This window comes from Stegodyphus dumicola, chromosome 3 (genome assembly GCF_044657685.1).
Source record: "Stegodyphus dumicola isolate Sdum_Otavi_A_Nest chromosome 3, ASM4465768v1".
Lineage (NCBI taxonomy): Eukaryota > Metazoa > Arthropoda > Arachnida > Araneae > Eresidae > Stegodyphus > Stegodyphus dumicola.
The window spans coordinates 1680791-1701690 of NC_140770.1; the positions used below are offsets into that span (position 1 = coordinate 1680791).

At 33.4% G+C, this 20900-nt stretch overlaps 1 protein-coding gene across 3 annotated transcripts in view; it reads left to right on the forward strand.

Annotated features, from left to right (window-relative positions):
• Positions 1-1103: 1103 nt before the first annotated feature.
• LOC118201769 (degenerin deg-1-like) overlaps positions 1104-20900 on the forward strand; it is a 63889-nt gene continuing 44092 nt past the window's right edge. Inside the window, exon 1 of one of the 3 annotated variants that reach the window (XM_085812310.1) lies at positions 1104-1546. In XM_085812310.1, the coding sequence (XP_085668436.1) occupies positions 1215-1546 (332 nt within the window). In that variant the 5' untranslated portion in view covers positions 1104-1214. Of the gene's footprint in view, positions 1547-4253; positions 4387-20900 lie in introns of those variants that run through there. The other 2 variants (XM_035373921.2, XM_085812311.1) reach the window with 2 other exon arrangements.

The window sequence follows — 20900 nt, forward strand, 5'->3', positions numbered from 1 at the left end:
AAAAAAATACTCGAAGTTAACTTGAAGCGAACATCGTCTGCAATAGAAATCAATTTGAATTGCGAGTTTTAAAAAGAATTGTGATATGTATTTTGAAATACATTCTTTACGTTCATTTTGCCAGAATCAATCACAACTGTAAAGAGCTGTTTGGCTTTCGCAAAAGAAGAAAAAAAAATGGTTCATGAAAATAAAACTCAGTTTTTGAAGATGATGTTCAGTACCAGAGATTTTGCAAGGTATTCGTTTTACATTACTTAGCTTTCGTGATAGTTAAAAGTTCTAATTTTCAATCTCTTAAAATAGCATCTACATTTATCAAAATATAATTATTATTAAAACACGACTGCGTAAAAAGGTACAAAAAAGTAAATACATTTATTGATAGTTTAGAAGAAAGTATTCAAGTGCTTGGACAAGACTTTTTGAAATGCATAAATATGCGTTTAACAACAGGAGTTGCGTTTGTTCCAATGAAGTGATGAATAAGTGTAAATGATTTCTGTATTCTATGAAAGAAGTTTTGATTATTATATAAATATAGTTGTGTCTGTGAAATAAGTTTAAAGGTACTTTAAATAGAGTTTTTGTGAAATTAACTTCGGATATGTTATTTTTTAATAAATCACTACAGAAAGAATTTTAGTTGAAATATTTTAAACAGAATGATAAAGGGAAACTAATTTCTTTTTAGTGATAAAGAACAAAATTATCTTATCCGTTTAGAAATAGGTCAAGTATGACCAATTTACACAAATTAAACTGCAAAGTGAAATTATAATGGTGCCTTGATTGAGATCGTTTTTTTTTTATTATTATTTAATTCAAAGTGAGTATCAAGATTGTAAAGGAACTGGTAACCATTCCAATAAAATATAAATTTATGCATCTAAGTGTGAGCAGAAAAAAGACATGGAAAACAACTTTCTAGCGGGGAACAAAATATAACGAATTGGGTTCGAATCCAAAGCAAAATGTTTCATTTTATGAACGAAATCTTTAGCAACAATTATCTAATTCCTTGGCGACAATTGCAAGATACTTCCAAAGCAGTTTCAATTTCGGTAGACATAACATTAATAATTTCCAAGAAGTTAATGTATGTAAGCATTCTTAAAAGTCCAAGTAACATCCTGAAGACAGTCGTAGAAGATATCTGAAGTACATTTTGTGAATACTATAAATAGCCATTTTGTTAAGTACGATAGGATACAATGAGCGTAAAGCACGGATCGCGCCAAACGACTCGTATTGGCAAAAACTCGTCTAGAAGAACTTCCGATATCAGAAGACAAAATCTTTGGCTTTTTGGCCAAGAAGTTTTCAGCAAATCTTCCCTTAGTGGCATCAGTCAGATTGCGGAATCGAGAACTTGGGCTCGTAGAATACTTTGGATTCTTCTGTTTGTGTCCTGCATTTTGGGTTTCTTCTACCACGCTACGACATATTTCGCGTTATATGCTGCATATCCGACTACAGTGGATGTCAGAGTTGAGAATAAAGGATTGCTAGAATTCCCGGGTATTACTCTATGCAATAATAATAGGTAAGTCTAAGTGCTTTCGTCTCCAGACATTCTATTACTTGTTATATCTTCTTCTATTGATTGTTTTTTTTTTTTTTTTTGTACATCGTGTCTGTAAACATCTTCATGTGCAATATCTTTTCGCAAACTTTGCTCCTAAATGTAAAATTCCAGTTACGAAAATACTTTTAAATGATATGAACATTCGAGTTTCGACATTTGTTAAATAGAAAAAAAAAAATCTGTTTGTGAAAATTACGAAAGCTAATTTACGAATTACCTTTCGTAAATAGGCGTAATTTACAAAAAAAAAAAAAAAAAAAAAAAAAAAAAAAAAAAATTACGAAGTAAATTATAGTTATATCTAATAAAAATGTATATTTATTCTAAATAGCAAAATGAAAATATACCGACTTATTTAATTTCAAAGTTTGGAATTTTTGTCGTCATTTTTAGCTTTTCTTCAAAGATTGGTTAAAAAATTAATTAGAATTATTCGAGTTAGATGTTTTCTCTTTAATGACATTTAGTGTTATTTTTTTGTTATTAATTAGTGTGTAACAGGGATTCCCAAACTTTCTTGTATCGAAATTTTTTAAATGAATTTTTTTCCCCTCATTAAACTTCTTTACATTTTTCTTTATTATAATGCATACCAGTGGTTTTCAAACTTTGTTGTCTTACGGAGCTTTTAGAACTGTAAGGTTTTTTGAGAAACCTTAAACCACAAGTAGAAAGATATATCTTAAAGTAAAATTAAACGTATATCAATGTGTTATAGATATTTTATGTAGAGACAGTTAATGAAAAGTATTGTATTTTTTATTGGAAAAAATGAATATAAAGTTAATATATTTTAATCGTTAATAGCATAAACTTCAGGTGTTAATAGCATAACCTTAGCATTATATTTAGTGACGTGTGTGTTTGCAGTTTTAGCCCAAATGGCGTTAGCCCAAAAGAGCTGTTAATCTCGTTTTGCCATTTTGCGTCGAAAACATTAAATGTCCGTTTCGCTTTTCTAATTGTTGCCACTCAATATTATCGCCCTGTCTTATATTTTAAGTAATTGAGAATCTGCATAAATAATTGTATATTTCTCGCATTGTGATGAAACGACGGTACCTAGAGCCATCCAAATTTGAATAACTTAATCGTCGACCGAACATGGAAATAAAGAAGCCCTAATTTGGAATTTGTTTTATTATCGAGTTCATATTTTGTAACACTTTAATGAATTTCAAAGCAAGCAATGGCAACCCTGTATGCGAAAAAAAAAAATTATCTCCAGCGCGCGAGACTGTGTATCGGAAATTCTAAAGATATGCTCTTTTAAATATTTTGCGATGTTACTGTTGAAATGAATTTCATGGTTTAAATGCGAAGAACATGATATTTAATAAATAAAAGTAAAACACAAAACGTTAAAAAAAATGCCGTTTGGGCGTAATGTAAAATCTGGAAGCTTTCAGAATTTTTTTTTAACTCTAAACTATCGAATTCTGTAGTTCTGTTGATATTATCTGCAGTCGCATTGCATATTCTACATTTAATTTGTTCTGTAATTTATTTTTGTTGCCACCAATGTTGAGAAATATTTTTCTCTTGACTAAATAGCTCGGAATGATATGAAAATGCTTACAACTGTGTGACAAAATTTTTGTTTCTTCTGTATGAATCTGTAACCAAAAACTTAGGAGCTGCTCTTGCTTAAATTTAGATTTTGTCTTCAAATCTTTTATGTCAATAAGTAATTTTCTTTACTTCACGGCCTACTAGCGGCCGAGCGGTAAAGTCGCTGAACACTGGTAGTTCGCCCCGAAGCTCGAATGCCGGCGAAAGGACTGGCTGCATGGCCGTTTTTGTTCTTTTCCTAATGTGTAAACGCCCACCAGCGGCCGAGCGGTAACGTCGCTGAACACTGGTAGTTCGGTCCGAGGTTCGAATCCCGCGAACGGGCTGGCTGCATGGGCGTTTTCGTGGTTTTCCTCATGTGTAACGTGTATACGAGCCAGTTTCCCTTAAAAAGTCCTCCACGAAGGCATCCCTCCCTTAAGGCAGATAGCCCTGAGTGCTTTGCCGTAATCTAATAAAACCAAACCAAAACCAAAACCTAATGTGTAAACGTATATACGGGTCAGTTTTCTTAGAAAGTCCTCCACGAAGGCATCCCTCCCCTTAGGCATATAGCCCTCGAGAGCTTTGCCGCAATTAAACAAACAAAGCCCTTTCCTTCATTGGCAAGCCTTCTGATTTATCGAAGTACTCGGAACAAATTTTTATCCAGTCGAAATAACTTTTTTCCCCTCGGAAATATTCTTTTATAGTTTTCTTCAAGTCAAAAAGGTGCTCTATTGTATAATTTTTAACACTGTTGTCTAAATGTTGTAAAACTGCACATCTCACATTGTAAACCTGTTTAGTTTTGCAAAGCATTGAACGTGATTGTTTTTGACGTATGTCATATGTCGAATTTTTAATTTGACTCGTGGGAACTCCTGGGTTTTGAAGGGTAGAGTAGACTTTAAGGTACAACTTGTATCATGACGAAGTTGTTTGATTTATCGCCAAGTTGTTGTTTCATTTATGGTAGCCTGTGTAGTTGAATGTTACGGAAACCCTATTGTGACGTAATCGGGTACATGATTCTGGGAAATTTTGAATCATGGGATGTTTTGTAAGCGTTTTTGTGGTGTGTGTTAAAACCGTTTAGATGGGTTTGTAGGAAGAAAGGTTCAGGTGGTCACTATGTGAAGCGTTCGATCAGAAAGAGTACCTGGTTTGAAAAACGTCATTTGGTTATGATTGATATTTTGATTTGTACGTGGCTCTGGGTGTACGAAGCGAACTCGAAAATCATGGTAAGTGAATAATTGCTTTTGGTAGTGCTTAAATGTATAACATGTTTTTCCTTTTTTATGTTATTTTATTGTTTGGTTTAAATGTATTTTATTGAGATTACGTATTTGTTTGTTTGCCTATATTGTAGACTTTGGTGCTCCTTTGACTTTTAAGGTGAAAATATATTGATGTGTACATGGACAAAGTAAAGGGAGTGCGCAATGCAAGTTTGTGCAATTCTGGGATTTTTTTTTAAGTGAAAATAGGTCGACGTGTACATGGATAATGTCAAAGGAGTGCGCAACGCCATTTTTGTGCAATTCGGGGGTTTTTTTTAAGTGAAAATAAGTCGATGTGTACATAGATACCGAGTTTTTGCAATTGTTTGTCTTGTTATTTTGGCTTTGTGTAGGGGCGATATTTGGCGCAAAAATCGCCGCTTCGCAAGCCAAAATAACGTGACAAAGAATTGTACAGAACCGATATCCATGTACCGCCAAAAATCGCCAAGTTTCGTCAAGGGGTACCCTAAACTATACTTTTACCGGTTTGGCTTAGGGAACATAGTTTAGAGACCACCAATATACACTATACAACACAATTATAATAGAAATAATTGCTCATAAATAATTTAAATATAAAAATTAGATAAAGAATATGAAAAAGATGCTTTGGAAAAAAAAATAAATTAGATGCATATTTGACTTTATTATTCTTATTTTAATTTCATAAATATAAACAAGCTTTTATGCAAAAATTACAGATTCTGATTGCGAAAGTTTCGATTTTGATTAATATAATGGTAGTGCTTGATACAATTTTTTAAATAGTTGGCATAAAACTACATAATTTAATTTTTAAATCGACTCGTTCAAAAATCTATGGAACTCGCCGAGCGGTAAAGTCGTTGAACACTGGTAGTTCGGTCCGAGGTTCAAGTCCCACAAACGGGTCTCCTGTGTAACGTGTATACGTGCCAGTTTTCCTTAGAAAGGCCTCAGAGAAACTATCCCTCCGTAATCGTCAAAAACAAAACAAAAATCTATAATCTGTTTCTTGTTTTCTGTACACTTAAACCTGTTTTTGTGCTATTTTTAGTCCAAAGGGGAATTTGCCCCGAAGGACTATTATTTTTCCTTTTGGCATTTTACTTTGAAAACTGTATCAATTTTCAAATTGTTGCCATCAAATATTATAGCTCTGTATTATATTTAAAGAAATTAAATAATGAATAATCTGTATAAATGCATGTATGTTTCTCGCATGGTGGTACTTAGAACCATCCAATTTTGAATGATGTAATCCTGCTGCGGATATGGGCACCTGGAAGCCGAAATTTAGAATTTGGAATTTTTATTGTGGATTTCATGTTTTGTAAAACTTTATGAATTTTTGAGTAGCAAAACTTCAGGATCTCAAAGCGAGCCATGGCAACGTTGTACAGGAAAAACATTTTTATTTCCACCGCGCGAGACTGTGTATTGGAAGTTTTAAAGATATGCTCAATTTAAAATGATTTTGCGATACTGCTGTTGAACTGAATTTTATGGTTTAAGTGCGAAGAACATGATATTTAATAAATAAAGTTAATACAAAATGTTAAAAAATGTAAACGCCGCTTTGGACGTAATTTTTGGACGTAAAATTTGAAACTTTTCTGATTTTCTTCCCCCCCCCCTTTTTTTTTTGTATGGTATATGAAAATTTGAATCAAATTGGAACATAATTGACGGAGTTGTCAATAAAAAAGACAAAATAATCAATAAAAAAAAAAGGGGGGAGCTACAGTCTTCTGTATTTGGCTGGCGAGACACAACGTCTACTGAAACAACAGTCGTCGCAAAAGCTGGTCACCGACTACATGGTAACTGAACAAAAGTCAACTCTAAACGACTCTGACTATTTTTTACAGCTAAGTCGTAAAGTTTTGTGCGTTTTTTTTTTTTTTTTTTTTTTTTTTTTTTTTTTTTTTTTTTTTATGCGGTGCCTATTCACCACATAAAAACAGGTTTAAGTGTTTATTGAATATTGTGAAGCCTTCTTCTACTAGGTAAGAAGAGACAAAAGTCGACTACATTGTTTGGTAATAAATTTTACTTTGGGATATTTCTCTCTAGGATAAATTTTAAATTGCAAAACTTAGCATTTTGAATAAGATTTACGCTCGAACTTCTTCCTTCACAGCGATCAGCTCTTCCTGCATTATCATATTAAGATCTTGGAAGCGAGCATTAAAATATTTTAAGTTTAGTAACTGGCTTGTATATAACAATACGTTTTACTGAGGAAGGTTTCAGTACATCTTTCCAAGTTTAAACGAGGACGTAATAGCTTTCTTTTTAATTTATCGAAACACAATTATCGCCAAATAATATTATTACGTACTATTCTGTTTTGAGGGCCGTAAGAAAATTGCAGCGAAAATGTATGCGCAAAAGCGCCAAATCTAGCAAACGCTCCCATTGAACAGTGCGCCAAATCTAGCGTACGCGTTGATTTCAGATTGCGTAATTTTATATACAGTGGGTAAAAAAAGTATTTGCACACCTACATTTTTGTTTGCAATTCATAAAAAGAAGCCTTAAGAAATAAAAAAAATTGGTATTGCCAAATCAGAATAAGTTTAATCATCCAAAACAAACAGAAAAATTACAATAATATAAATAACAATGCTTTTTTGTAACAAAATTAAAATATCTCGTATCAAAAAAGTATTTGCACACCTGCATGAATACAAAAGAAATAAAATATATAAGCAAATTTCAAATAACTAATATTTAGTATGTATGCCTTTAGCATCTATTACTGCTTGTAATCTTGCTGGCATTGATTTAATTAAATTTTCTGTAACAGTAGGCTCAGTATTCGGTCACCCTTCAATAAGGGCTTGTTTAAGGGCAGATCTGCTTGAAATCTTCCTTTTTCTTATTTTTAAATCCAAAGAATTCCACAGATTTTCCAAAGGATTTAAGTCTCTTGATTGTGATGGAGCGGCAAGTTTTCTGGGTACATTATAAAGCAACCACATACGAGTTATACCGGCAGTGTGCTTGGGATCATTGTCTTGCTGAAAATAGTACGAATTACTGATACCCAATTTTATTGCACTTTGTGGCAAATTATCTCGCAACACATCAATGTAGGTTCGAGCTGTCATATTCCCATCAATGAAACACAAATTACCAATTCCTTTGCTAGCCATGCAATCCCAAATCATAACAGAACCTCCTCCATGTTTAACTGTAGGTAACACGTTTTTGGTATGAAAAGCAGCACAAGGTTTTCTCCAAACTAATTTTCTGCCATCTGATTTAAAGATATTGAACTCACTCTCGTCGGAGAATATGACATTTTTCCAAAAATCGATTGGCTTATTGATATATTCCTTAGCGAATTCAAGTCTCTTCAGTCTGTTTCGTTCAGTTAGGAGAGATGTTTTCCTTGGTGATCTCCCATAAATGTGTGCATCGTGCAGGACATTTCGAACACTTTGGGCACAGATTTGAACTCCAGATGTTGAAGCGACATCATTGGCTAAAGTAATTGCACTAACAAATGGATTTTTTGATGCTTCTCTTATGATTTTTCGCTTCATTCGCAGTGAAAGTTTCTTTGGGCGTCCAGAGCGCAAGTTATTTGATGTAGATCCTCTTTCTTTATAACATACCAAATAGTAGAGAAGCAAACATTTACTTTTTTACCTATTTCTTGATAACTTAGGCCATTTTCACGTAGAGAAAAAAAATTTACTCGCAATGAAATCGACAATTCAGATTTCTTAGGTGCCATTACAATTTGAATCGGCAATCAACTGATAACGTTTCGACACCACCTCCTTTTATAGTCGTCTTACATATATTATTTACTGCGAGATGACTGTCAAATAATAGCATAAAATGCAAATTTGCTAGAGTTGAGTTGAGTGTGCAAATACTTTTTTGACATAAGCTATTTTAATATTGTTGCAAAAAATGTTTTTTATTAATATTATTGTATTTTTGTAATTAATTTAAATGAATAGGCTTATTCTATTTTTTAAATGCCAATTTTTGTATTTATTAATGCATTTTCTTATAAATTGTGAACAAAAATGTATGTGTGCAAATACTTTTTGTACACACTGTAGTTCTATACTTCTTAAGACGCCATTGAAATACTAATTTAATTTTTAAATCCTTTTTTGATATCCTATGGATTTAACAATTTGGGAATTGCCCATGACGAAAAGTCTCTGCAATAGAATTTTGGGTAAAGTGCAGAATCATCCACTGTTTGACGCGTTTTTAAGAATAGCACATACTCGGTATCCATGTGCACATCGACCTAATTTCACTTAAAAAAAAAATCCGAGAATTGCACAAAAATGGCAATGCGCACACCCTTGATTTTATCTATGTACACATCGACTTATGTTCACTTAAAAAGTAATAGAAAATTGAGAAAAATCTAATTGTTTTTACCCTTGTAAAAAGCGGCAAACAAATAAGTGAGCGATTCTGCACTTTACCGAGAATATTTTCAAAGAAAAGGCATCATTCATTATAGAAAATTACGTTTGAACAACCAAGGAGATGAAATTATGCTTTAGCGATAACACGGTAGCGAAATAGAGATGCAGGCATCCATTCGGTTATGTTTAGCAATTTTTATATAAATTATAATAATGATCTGAAATAGTTATTGACTCTTATGCTTCCATTCAGTCATGTTTAGCCTTTATCATATAAATTATAATAATAATAAAGTATTATATGAAATTAACCTTTCATCTAAATTAAAACATCCATCTTAGATATTTATTTACTATTATACTTTCTTTCTTGCCGCAATTATTAGGGTTGCCGCAATTCTTTTTGGCAGCACTGGCATCAATGATAATTTGGCGATTTTGTACTGCATTCGAAACAGAATAGTACCTATTATTATTCATGACTGTCACTATTCTCAAGGCTGCGAATTCTTTTAGGCTCCGAGAATAAGATATCCTCAGTAGAAAAATTAACTTTGAAATTTTTACGACCTAGCAATGCTCATCGCATAACTGAATTGAGAAATCTTTTTTTGATTTAATATTTCATCTTTAGCTACATTTCATCCTTTTTAACATCATTTCTCCAGGGTATCTGGGCTACAAGGTCAACGAGTGGGAGAGCGGTGAAGTCCATGAACACGGGTAGTTCGGTCCGAGGTTAAAATCTCGCGAACGGGTTGGCTGCCTCGGCGTTTTCGGGGTTTTCCCTATAGGTAACTTGTTAATACGAGCAATTTTCCTCTAGAAGGTGTAGTGCCTTAGGCCGGAACATGTAAATAATAATAACTGGGCTACAAGACCCTATCCCCTAACCAGCTAAGAATTAGGCTTCCTATCTTTCATGGCAGTAGCTTGATTATTTCTTCTAATCTGATGAGGAATACTATAAATTAATACTAAACTAAATTTCGGCTAAAAAATACGTTAAAAATATTATATGCTTTAAACTATATAATATTTTTAACGGATCTTTTAGCCGAAAGGAGTAGTCCAGAAGGGCTATTAATCTCAAGAACGGCATTTAGTGGTGTTTCACTGTAAAAGGGCGAATTAGTTTTCAAATTGTTGGCAACAAATATTACAGCCATGTATTATATTTAAAGAAATTAAATAATGAAAAATATGTATGAATGCATGCATGTTTCTCGCACTGCGAACAAAAAATATAACTAAAGCCATCCAATTTGAATAACGTAGTCCTCCAACCGAACATGGGTACCAGGAAGGTCTGAATTTTGAATTGGTTTTATTATCGATTTCATATTTTGTAAAACTAACGAATTTTTCAGTAACAAACTCAACGATTTGAGAGCAAGCAACGGCAACAATCTACGGGGGGGGGGGGGGGGGAGGACAACCTTTTTATTTCCAGCGCGTGGAACTGTATATCGGAAATTCTAAAGATAGGCTCATTTTGAAATTATTTTGCGACATCGCTATTGAACTAAATTTTATGGTTTAAGTACAAAGAACATGATATTTAATAACTATAATAACTAAACGTAACACACAAAACGTTAAAAAAACGCCTCTTGGGACGTAATTTAAAATCTGAAACCTTTCAGATTTTTTTCTTTTCAAATTTATTTTTTAATAATAGACTTAAATTAGCAATAGAGGTTTTGCATGGCTAAGATCTCACATGATCAAATCCGATTCGAAGCTAAGTCAAATCAGTCGAACTGATCATTAATTACTGAAAACAAAGCAATTATTGGAACAGGTAAGTGCGAACTTTTGGTGCTTTTAAATTTAAGGTTGCACATCAATACTCATACGCAGACAATAAGAAAAGAGAAGTACAGTGACTGATTATGGTTATGCGCAACTCACCAGGCTTCGTGACTGGTAAAAATAAGACGTGCATGTAGCAAAACATCAAATTGTACACAGCGAGTTATATAGCATTACAAAATACTACATGTCCTACCAGCGGCTGAACGGTAAAGTCGCTGAACACTGCTAGTTAAATCCGGGGTTTGAAACCAGGCGAGCCGTCTGGCTGCATGGTCGTTTTCGTGTACGAGCCAGTTTCTCTTAAGCCCCGTTCACATGCAACGCTCCTTCGCACAGCTGCCGTTACCAAGGGGAGAAAAAGGAGACATGAGAGTTTCGTCTTTAGAACCCGTTCAGAAGACCACCGTCTTTCTTCCCCTTTATACCTAAAGCCTCTGTGAACAATCACGTCTCCGAATTGGCAGATTTCTAATACTGTTTACACATTTTTAACGTAGTTTACTGTTGTTAATTTTGTAATCTGGACTTTCGCAACTAGTACCTGAACTTTCGTAATGGTTTCTGAGAAATATATGCGTTTTAATTATTATTATTATTATTATTATTTTATAAGCTGTTATTTAGTTCACTCTTGGTGCTTGTCGCTATTTTTAAAAGATGGTCATGGATTTTTAAACTGCTTCCCAATAAGATATAGAACTCGAACTTTGTACGTACACTGCTTGTGGATGTGGTGTCACGCTTTTGATTTTTAGAGGATTAGATTTTTTTCAAATTTAAAGTTGAAACGACTTTTTGCAAATATTAACAAAAAAAACTGAGAATCTCAGAATATTAGAGTTTGCACCATAACACACTGTGGAGGAAACAAAAATTAAATGAAATGTTTAGCGTAATTTAAAAAAAAAAAATATTTTGGGAGAATTTTTGAAAATCGTTTATATTTTTAGACTTTTTGACGCCCATTAGTTTTAAAATTTCATATCTAAAAATATATCGGTTACAAACTTCCGTCATTTTCACAGCTTATAAAACAACCTTTTCGCATTTAAAAAAAATGATAAAGGAAATTAATTGGATGATTTTTTTACTTTTTTGAAAGATGTGCAATGTAGAAGAATGGGAAATATTGGTTCTTCTTGGGCATCAATTCGAAACATCGGTTTCAAAGTAATAATCTCATTATACCACACTATTTTTATGACATTATTTATGCTATATAAGTTGTTATTGTTGCCAGTTGTTAGTTCAGCGCGAGATTGGAGATATTTCTGAGTTGAGTTTCTCTTAAGATGCGTTTTGCATTCCGTTGTGTTTAACGTTCTTATTAGATTGAAGCATAACTACTGATTATACTTAGTGATATTCTAAACACTTGTACGAGTATTTCTGCGAAAAATTCCAGAATTTTGAAGTGTTTATGTTGATAAAATATATTTAATTAAGCTATCATCGGATTTCAGTGAAATGACAATCATTTACGAACTATTATCAATCTATTACAAACCCGTATGCAGTATTATAATTAATTAATGTATTAAAATTGTTTTGAACGTGTTTTACAAAACAGGTAAAGAAAAATTCTGCTTGCGTTTTATGAGTTTTTGCAATTTTTCTGGCCACATAAGGTTTTAAAAAAAGGTTTGTAATTTATGTTAATATTTATCAATTGAATAAATAGCGCTAGGTTTGATTTATATACATATGTTTGTATTGAAATTCAGTAATAATATTTTAAAGATTTAAAAAGATAAAATGTCTATTTAGACAGTTTGTATTCTTTAAACTGCAAATGCAAACTGAGAAACCTTTTGCATTTTTTTCAATAAATCCTTTTACTTAAAGTCCTAAAACATATACAGGTATGGACTAAATTTTTTATTATTTTTACTGCTTACTTAAAATTATATACATTATAGAAACAAGGATGCGTTTTGCAAAATACTGAAAGGAAAAATTATTTGAAATAAAAATGTGACTGAGATCATATTTGTTTTAAGATAAAGGTGTATTTTTTTCCCTCAGAAACTAATTCATTAATTGCAAAATCACTCCTTGAAGTTATTAAGAACACTCTAATGAATACAATAAAAAACTGGGGGGGGGGAGACATTGAAAATTGTAGGAGAAGAAAGACGTTTTAATTGTAAAAGTTTTCTTCAAAAATTTAAATTTAAAAAAATACTAGCAAAAACTTTTTTTCAGCTTAAAATTAGTCTCACAAAACCATTTAATAATATTCATAAAAAGTAGATGAAAACGCTTAAATTAAAAAATAAAAAAATCATTCAAAAGGTACCGAGTCCCTTGTTGCGTTGAAGCCGATATGCACTTGTCTTAACTTTAGTTTTAATTTAAACGATATTTCTGGAATACCTAGCATCAGATAACCTTGTCTGTATTTGTCTATAATTTCCGTATCTTGTACAGTTCTATCTAATTTTTGAGGGGATGCTATCACATCCCCAGACATCTATCAGCGCGATTATTTCGCTGACAGTCCAGCGAGCAGTAACTAAAATTAAGCGAATCGCGCAGTATAGTACGAAAAATCTCCCCATTTGCCCTGCTCCCGAGAGGTAAGGAACATTCAACCAAGTTCTACCTCCAATTCGGCGAGGCAGTTAATGCTTGTCGCATGTGAACGGGACGCGTAATGGCAGACCGCACATTGAGTTGAACAGTGTTAAACGAATGTTGCATACTGCGCATGCCCAGAAAACAATTTGGCGTAATTACTATGTTGGCGCGATTTGGAAAGAAGATAAATACGGTATATAGTAGACGTATCGCCATCTGATTGTAAACAAATCTGGCGTTTAAATCTTCGTAGAGTATAATGTAACTGTAAATTAATTAATGTGTTAAAATACTATTTTTTGCTGTACTGCTCAAACAACTAGAAAGCTGAAATTATTGCGAAGTAATGTGAAGCAGTGTTTGCATTCAAAATGTAAAACATAATACTTATGAAATTCTGCACATTCCTTTGGAACTGTACAAATTTTCGTTCAGAAAAAGACTGAAATTTAGGATATATTATTTGAAAATTTATTCATTATACTTTTAAGCAATAAAAACAATTCAAAATTTACCATACGTTCCATTCGCACATACATAAAGAAACACTGAGGAATATAACATATGCTTGCAAATAACACTGAAGGAATTTTACAATTCTTTAATGCTAGTTATTAAATTCTTTGAAATGAGAAAATAAAAGCGCGAATATACGCTAACAAACTAAACGAGATACTCCAGTTTACAATTACTGAATTATAACATGTAAACAAATTACCTTTAAATAACGAATTATTACGAACATATGTTAACAAATATTAAATGCAGTGTTATTGACAAATTAAAATGAAACGTATATTAGAAAAATAAGCAAGTGCAATCGACATGGACGTTAAAATAACTAATAAGCAAAGTTCCGCAACATTGCAGTTTTAAACATCACTCGAACACACTCGACAGCCATGGAGATCACGAATAAGCTAACGTAGGTGCTTGCAAATAGCGCCAAAGGTGCTTGCAAATAGCGCCAAAGGTGCATCAAGCATGCGCAGTCAGCGAAATTCGCTTAACACTGTTCAACTCAATGTGCGGTTTGCCATTACGTGAACGGGACACGTTGGAAGAACCGGTTTTCGCTACCTGTCGAATCTGCTCTTGTGAACGGGGCTTTAGAAAGTCCTCCATTAAGGCATCTCTTTCCTTAAGCAGATACCCCTCGGGTGATCCTCAACTCGGCTTGACTGATGTGGTGTCGAGTTTGGTAAGTTCTTTATTGATTGATATTCTAGTAAATATTGACTCTGTCGTGTTAAAATCTGTTTTATTCGAAAGATTACATGTTCCGGTTTCGGAAAATGTATTGCTCGTTTGATTACTTTAAATAGTTTTAAACTTATGAACTTTAAAAACGTCGAATACTGAGCTGACGTGGCGGCGAGTTTGGTAGGCTTTTCGTATTTGATTGATATACTGGTAAATATTGACTTTTTTTGTGTTGAAACAAGTTTTATTTGAAAGATGTTGCGGTTTCAGAATATGTACTGTTTGCTTGAATACTTTAAATATTAGTTTAAAGATAAAATAAATAGTTTTGAAATTACGAACTTCTAAAAATTTGAATACTGAACCAAGCCTAATGGATGCTGCCTGTTGACATTTGAAAAGCTGGTGCATCAACTGTTTAAGTCTTTCTACCCGATCAATGATTAGTTTACATTGCTAACTGGGTGACCCGTCGTAATATAATGGATGTTGAAATGGGAAAAATGAAGAAAACAGAGGATAAATTGAAAAACTTAATACAAGACATCGCTGAAATAAAAGTATATATCAAAGAAGATGTGAAAGTTAGGGAAAACAAGAAGAATGAGGAGAAAGTGAGTGGAAATACTAGTATAATAGATACCAAGATTGAGAAGGAATATAAGGTAGTGAAACCTAAGGGATCTGAGTATAATGAAATTGTAATAAAATCACTTAAGAATGATAAAGATGTATTTACGGAAATGAAACGAAATATCATTCCACCAAATTTAGGCATAAGAGTTATTAATTCTTATAGTAGAAAATATGGAGATGTGGTTGTGCAGTTAGCCAATCGAGAAGATTGTAAAATACTTGAAAGAGCAATTGTTGAAAATGAGAAACTAGCGAATATTGTGAAAACTCAAAAAAAAAAAAAAAAAAAAAAAAAAAAAAAATTGGTACTTTTCCGTTTGGCCGGCGAAAATCTCGCCAAGCAGACTTTATTGGCGACAACATACAGGATACATATAAAAAATATTTAAAAAAATGTTAGTTCTAAGAATTCTTTTTTTGAAGGCATAAACATTTTAATATCGCTTAAAATTTTATAAAAAGGCCAATAAATAAAGACAATAAATTTGTAAAAAGATATTAATTTAAGAATTTACTATGCTTTCATGGTTCAACATCCTGATTCGCCGGTTCATATCACGTGACCCCAAGCGATCTCATCTCACGTAAACTACTCTACAAAAATCTTATGCTCTCAGTAATTATCTACATTAATTTCAAGTTAAATCTTAATTTGGAACACATGTTTAAATGCAAGAAATATTTCAATTCGTACGAATAGCTTACTCAGAAATTATGCAAAACTGTAGTACTTTACTTCGCTAATGCATTCTCATTAGAATGGATGAATTTAACCCTTGACTTTACCTTTTCTTCTATATTTTCGGCTTCAGGTAAGCGCTGTGATTGCATCCTAATTGTCTTAATTACCGAAAAAGGCATTAGATATAAAACTGAACTATTTGATAAAAATTCTATGTAATTATATGCCAGTATTGAAAAAAACAATCAATCTGATAAGAAAAAGCTGCGACTTGTTTTGAAAATGAGGCGTAAAAGGTTACCAGGGAGAATATTCCGTTTGGCATCGGTTGTACCATTATTGGCGACTTTATCGCTTGCGCCGGCAAAACGGAAAAGTACCAAAAAATTATTAATCCGAAGGTTATAATTTATAATATTTCAGATACTGTGGACGATGATCAAATCGTTGAAAAAAATTTAAATGGAATGTGAATGTGGTGGAGACTGTACTAGGCCATTGTTTAGGATTCTGACAAGTGAAGGCCCACCAGCGGCCAAGCGGTAAAATCGCTGAACACTGGTAGTTCGGTTTGAGGTTCGAATCCCGCGAACGGGCTGGCTGCATGGGCGTTTTCGTTGTTTTCCCCATGTGTAACGTGTATCCGAGCCAGTTTCCCTTAGAACGTCCTCCACGAAGGCATCCTTCCCCTTAGGCAGATAGCCCTAGCGTGCTTTGCCATAATTTAATAAACCAAACCAAACCTTCTGCATGTCCCGTCTGTATATTTCACAAGTGCACATCAGCGTAGCCACTGCGGGAGGAGTTTCGAAAATGGACCAATGAGCTGCTATTGCTCTTGTGATGCTTAATCTTCGTGCATGTGAGCATATATTGTTTACGTTTTAATTTGCATTTGTTTCGCAGTTATAAATATATGGCGTAATAGTAGAAAATCTCGTAGTGCTTTCGTTTTCTGAGTTTAATTAATCGCGATTTTTATCACTTTCGCGATTTTTATCACGCATTAATATTTGGATTGATGTTCACTGCATATTATGTGGGTTAAGAGAATTCAAGTGTATATTTTTTTAATTGAGCTGAGAATGACTGAAAGGGTTGCAATGAATCTAGTGTTTTCTTATTTCAGTGCTTGCATTCTTTTGATTTTTAAAGTGTAAGATTCAGAATATATCCATTGCTATTATATCCATTGCTAACATTAAAAATTATATGTAAATAAATTGAATATATTCGTTGTGAGTAAGATAAATTCACTCTGTTTGATGAGTATCATTTCTTGTGTAGACAATACATTTAAGAACCAGTTATTAAATGAGAAATTTAACACACTAAATGTATATGAATGCAAATGAGTAAAGTTCACTTTGAATAAAGTTATGTATTGTTTATTATTATAGAACATCTTTTTCATATAAACTGCAATAAAAAGTGCTGACTTCTATTTACATATATAACTGGTGTAAGTATTTTTCTCATACGCATAGTTTTATGTAAAAGTTGCATTCGGGCTCAGATGTTTATCACATATTTCTTTCATCATCTTATTTACCACTTATTAAGTAATATTTCACATCGATATTTTTTGCGAAGTATCCAACATGTGTTTGTATTTATTTCAACCATGTAGTGAAATCTTCATAATTGCTTATATATGATGCAATTTCGCAATGAAAAGTTTCAGAAGCAATCGACGATGCTTTAATTGTTTTGTACAGAAAATTGCGTGGCAGAAAATTTTCAACCATCTTGCTTAATCTTAAAGCACGCGAATGGTCATGTGACATGACGGAAATATCACAGGATGCTCATTGGTCCATCCTAGAAGCCACTCCCTCGGTGGCTACACAGATGTGCACTTGTGAAATATGCGTCCCGTCTACTAGACCGATTGCTAAAATTTAACTTGCGTTTTTCATGTCTTGAAAGTGCGACTTAGGATATATGTTAGATTTATATATCGGATTGTTCTAATATAGGTAATTTGACACAAAATTGGACATTTCCCGGAATAACATACCAATTTTTTTTTTTTATTTTTATTTCTATTCTACGACTTAAATTATGCCCCAGTGCTAAGTTTTGTCAAACTCGCATGAGTAGTTCTCAAAAAAAATTTTAGCTCCTTCGTGTTAATTGAATTTGGTAAATGTTTATTAATATCTTTTTTTTTAAACTTATTTGATTCTTCCCTTTGCATTTCGAAATTTAAGTTCATTCCAAATAAAACTCGCCTATTTTTTATGATTCATTTTTAAAATTTGTATTTGAGAATATTTTTTATACATTTTTCGAAAAAAAATTTAGTTTTATAACCCATAAAATTTTTACCATCTTCTTAAAGTAGATGTGTTTCTAAGGATGCCTGCAAAACATTAGTCCTATATTTAAAATTTCCTAAGATAAACGTGACTTTATATATTGGCGAGTTCCGAAATTTGGCATATTCGTTATAAGCGATAATAACGCCAAATGTGGTTTACGCTCTTTGTGAAAAAAATATTTGAAAGCATGTACGATGGCATTTTCCCGCTGGTGTAGAACGAAGAAAAGTAAAGGAACAGAGGTTACTATAAATAAGGAGTTCGCGAAGTTAATTATTCTTGGCGCAGATTGAGGAAAGTGCGCCAAGATAAATTTTTAAATTTCTAGATAAGTTTCCTAATAAATTTTACAAAATTTAATATTTAGGCAGCTTTCGGGACCTGGAAAACAAAATGGTAAAAAAACTCCCATTTGGACGCAATTTAAAATCTGAAACCTTTCAGATTATTTTTTGGACTATTTTTCGACTTTATCGAATATAAATAAGTTTTTTTAGAAATAAAATGAGATCTTAATTGCACAAAAGGCCGATTTTTTATTTATGGGATGGCCGCGCTCTATGTAGTGATGTAATTTTTTTAAATTTTGGGCATAAAATTGCTAACTAAATTCTTTAACTCCTCTGAGCCCATCAAGCGGCCAAGCGGTAAAGGCATACTGGTAAATCGGTCCGAGCTTCGAATCCTGCGAACAGGTTGACTGCATGGGAGTTTTTGTGTTTCTTTTCTCATGTATAATGTGTATATGAGTCAGTTTCCCTTAGAAAGCCCTCCATGAAGGCATCTTTTCCCTCAGGTATATAGCCCTCAAAGCTTTGCCATAATCACGAAGCCAATCTTAACGCACTTCTTTCAAAACTGAGGTCCACCAGCAGGCGAGTGGTGAAGTCGTTGAACACCGGGAGTTCGTTCCGAGGTTCGAATTCCACGAACGGGCTGGCTGCATGGGCGTTTACGTTGTTTTCTCATGTATAAATGAGTATACGAGCCAGTTTCCCCTAGAAAGTTCTCCACGAAGGCACCCCTCCTCTTGGGCAGATAGCTTTGAGTGCTTTGCCATATTAAAATAAACCCAACCAAACCTCCTTCCAAACTGAACTTTTCCCTTTCTTTCGTAGTAAATTTATTGACTTGACTAAAAACTTCTGCTGCTAGGTCAGAAGAAGGAAAAGTCAATAATGCTTTTCTGCAGCAACATTCATTGGGGGGATATTTCTCTGTCTTTTAAATTCCAAGACTTTGCGCACACGTGTGTTTTGAATAAGACTTGTGCTTGAACATCCTCCTTCTGTGCCATGAATTTTTCTCGCATCATAATATCAAGATCCGGTACATTTCAGTTGAGCGGTTTTATGAGCTATGGTCGCACACGCAAATTTTCAACGACATGGAAGCTAACATTAAAATCTTCTTTTAAATTATGCAAGAAGCTTTTATATTAATTGGTTTTGGTTTATTTATTCATGGCAGAGCACTCGAGGGCTATCTACCTAAGAGGAGGGATGCCTTCGTGGAAGACTTTCTAAGAGAAAATCGTCCATATACACGTTACGCATGGGGGAAAATCACAAACTAGCTCGTGCAGCCAGCCCGTTCGTTGGAATTTGAACCTTGAACCGAACTATTAGTGTTCAGTGATTTTACACCTCGGCCACTGGTAGGCCGCAGCTTGTGTATAACAATGCCTTCTGAGTAAATCTTGCATTCTTCTTTTTTTTTTTTTTTTGGTTGTGTATCTGTGTTTTCTTTTTTATAATGTAAGCTTTTAAAAAAATAATTGTGTATTTAAAAATATTACTGATTTTTTTGAATAAGTAATTTTTGTTTTTCCCTTTGTATTTATTTTATACGATTTCTTCCTCTCTACATGACACAGCTTTATATCAACAGGTATTTGCAATATCAATAAATTTTACAATTTATGGCATTATTATGCCGATCAGATGGTCCTGCATAATCGGCTACCTATCCTTTTGATCATTATCATCATCAATATTTTTTTAGGTCTTCTGCCCTAAGGCACTACACGGAAGGAAAGGATGCCTTAGTGGAGGACTTTTTAGGGGGGGTCTGGCTCGTATTAACACGTTACACATGGGGAAAACTGCGGAAATGCCCATGTAGCCAGCCAGTTTGCGGGATTCGAGCCTCCGACTGAACTACCAGTGTTCAGGGACTTTACCGCTCGTCTGCAGGTGGGTTATGATCATCATTGCCCCCCCTTTAAAACGTAATCGATCCCAGGAGGTGCATGCAGAGCCCACTAAGGAACTCTTCATGTAGAGCCTGTTTTGAGAAAACTGGTTCTAAATCATCAGCTTTAATTTCGTATATCTCTTGCATTCTGATGAATAAAGTAATTTGTCTTAACCATCAAAAGAATCATATCAAACCACATGAAGAAAGAATACAACAGACGAAAATACTGGAAGGTCAATGAAACCACACTTATACAGTACAAAGTCTGTAATCCGGACGTCCATTATCCGGAATGATCGATAATCCAAACCTCAAAGCCACAAACTTTACGCATGCGCGTAGAGAATGCGCATACATTACGCATGCGCGTGTTGAAAGAAATGTTTAATAAAGTAAACAAATAAATATTAAGCTTTTTTTTTGTAAAATTTAATACCCTTTCGATCATAATTGCTCTTTATTTCATAAATTACGGTTTCATATTTTTAATTGTATAATTTCTGAATGACATCTTACCAGATTTAAATTGATGATCTGTAATCCGGAATCGCCGAAGTCCCGACGAGTGCGGATTACGGACTTTGTACTGTACTTAAAAGTCTTATGTTACAAAAAGTGCATAAGAAGTTGTTTATTTAGGAT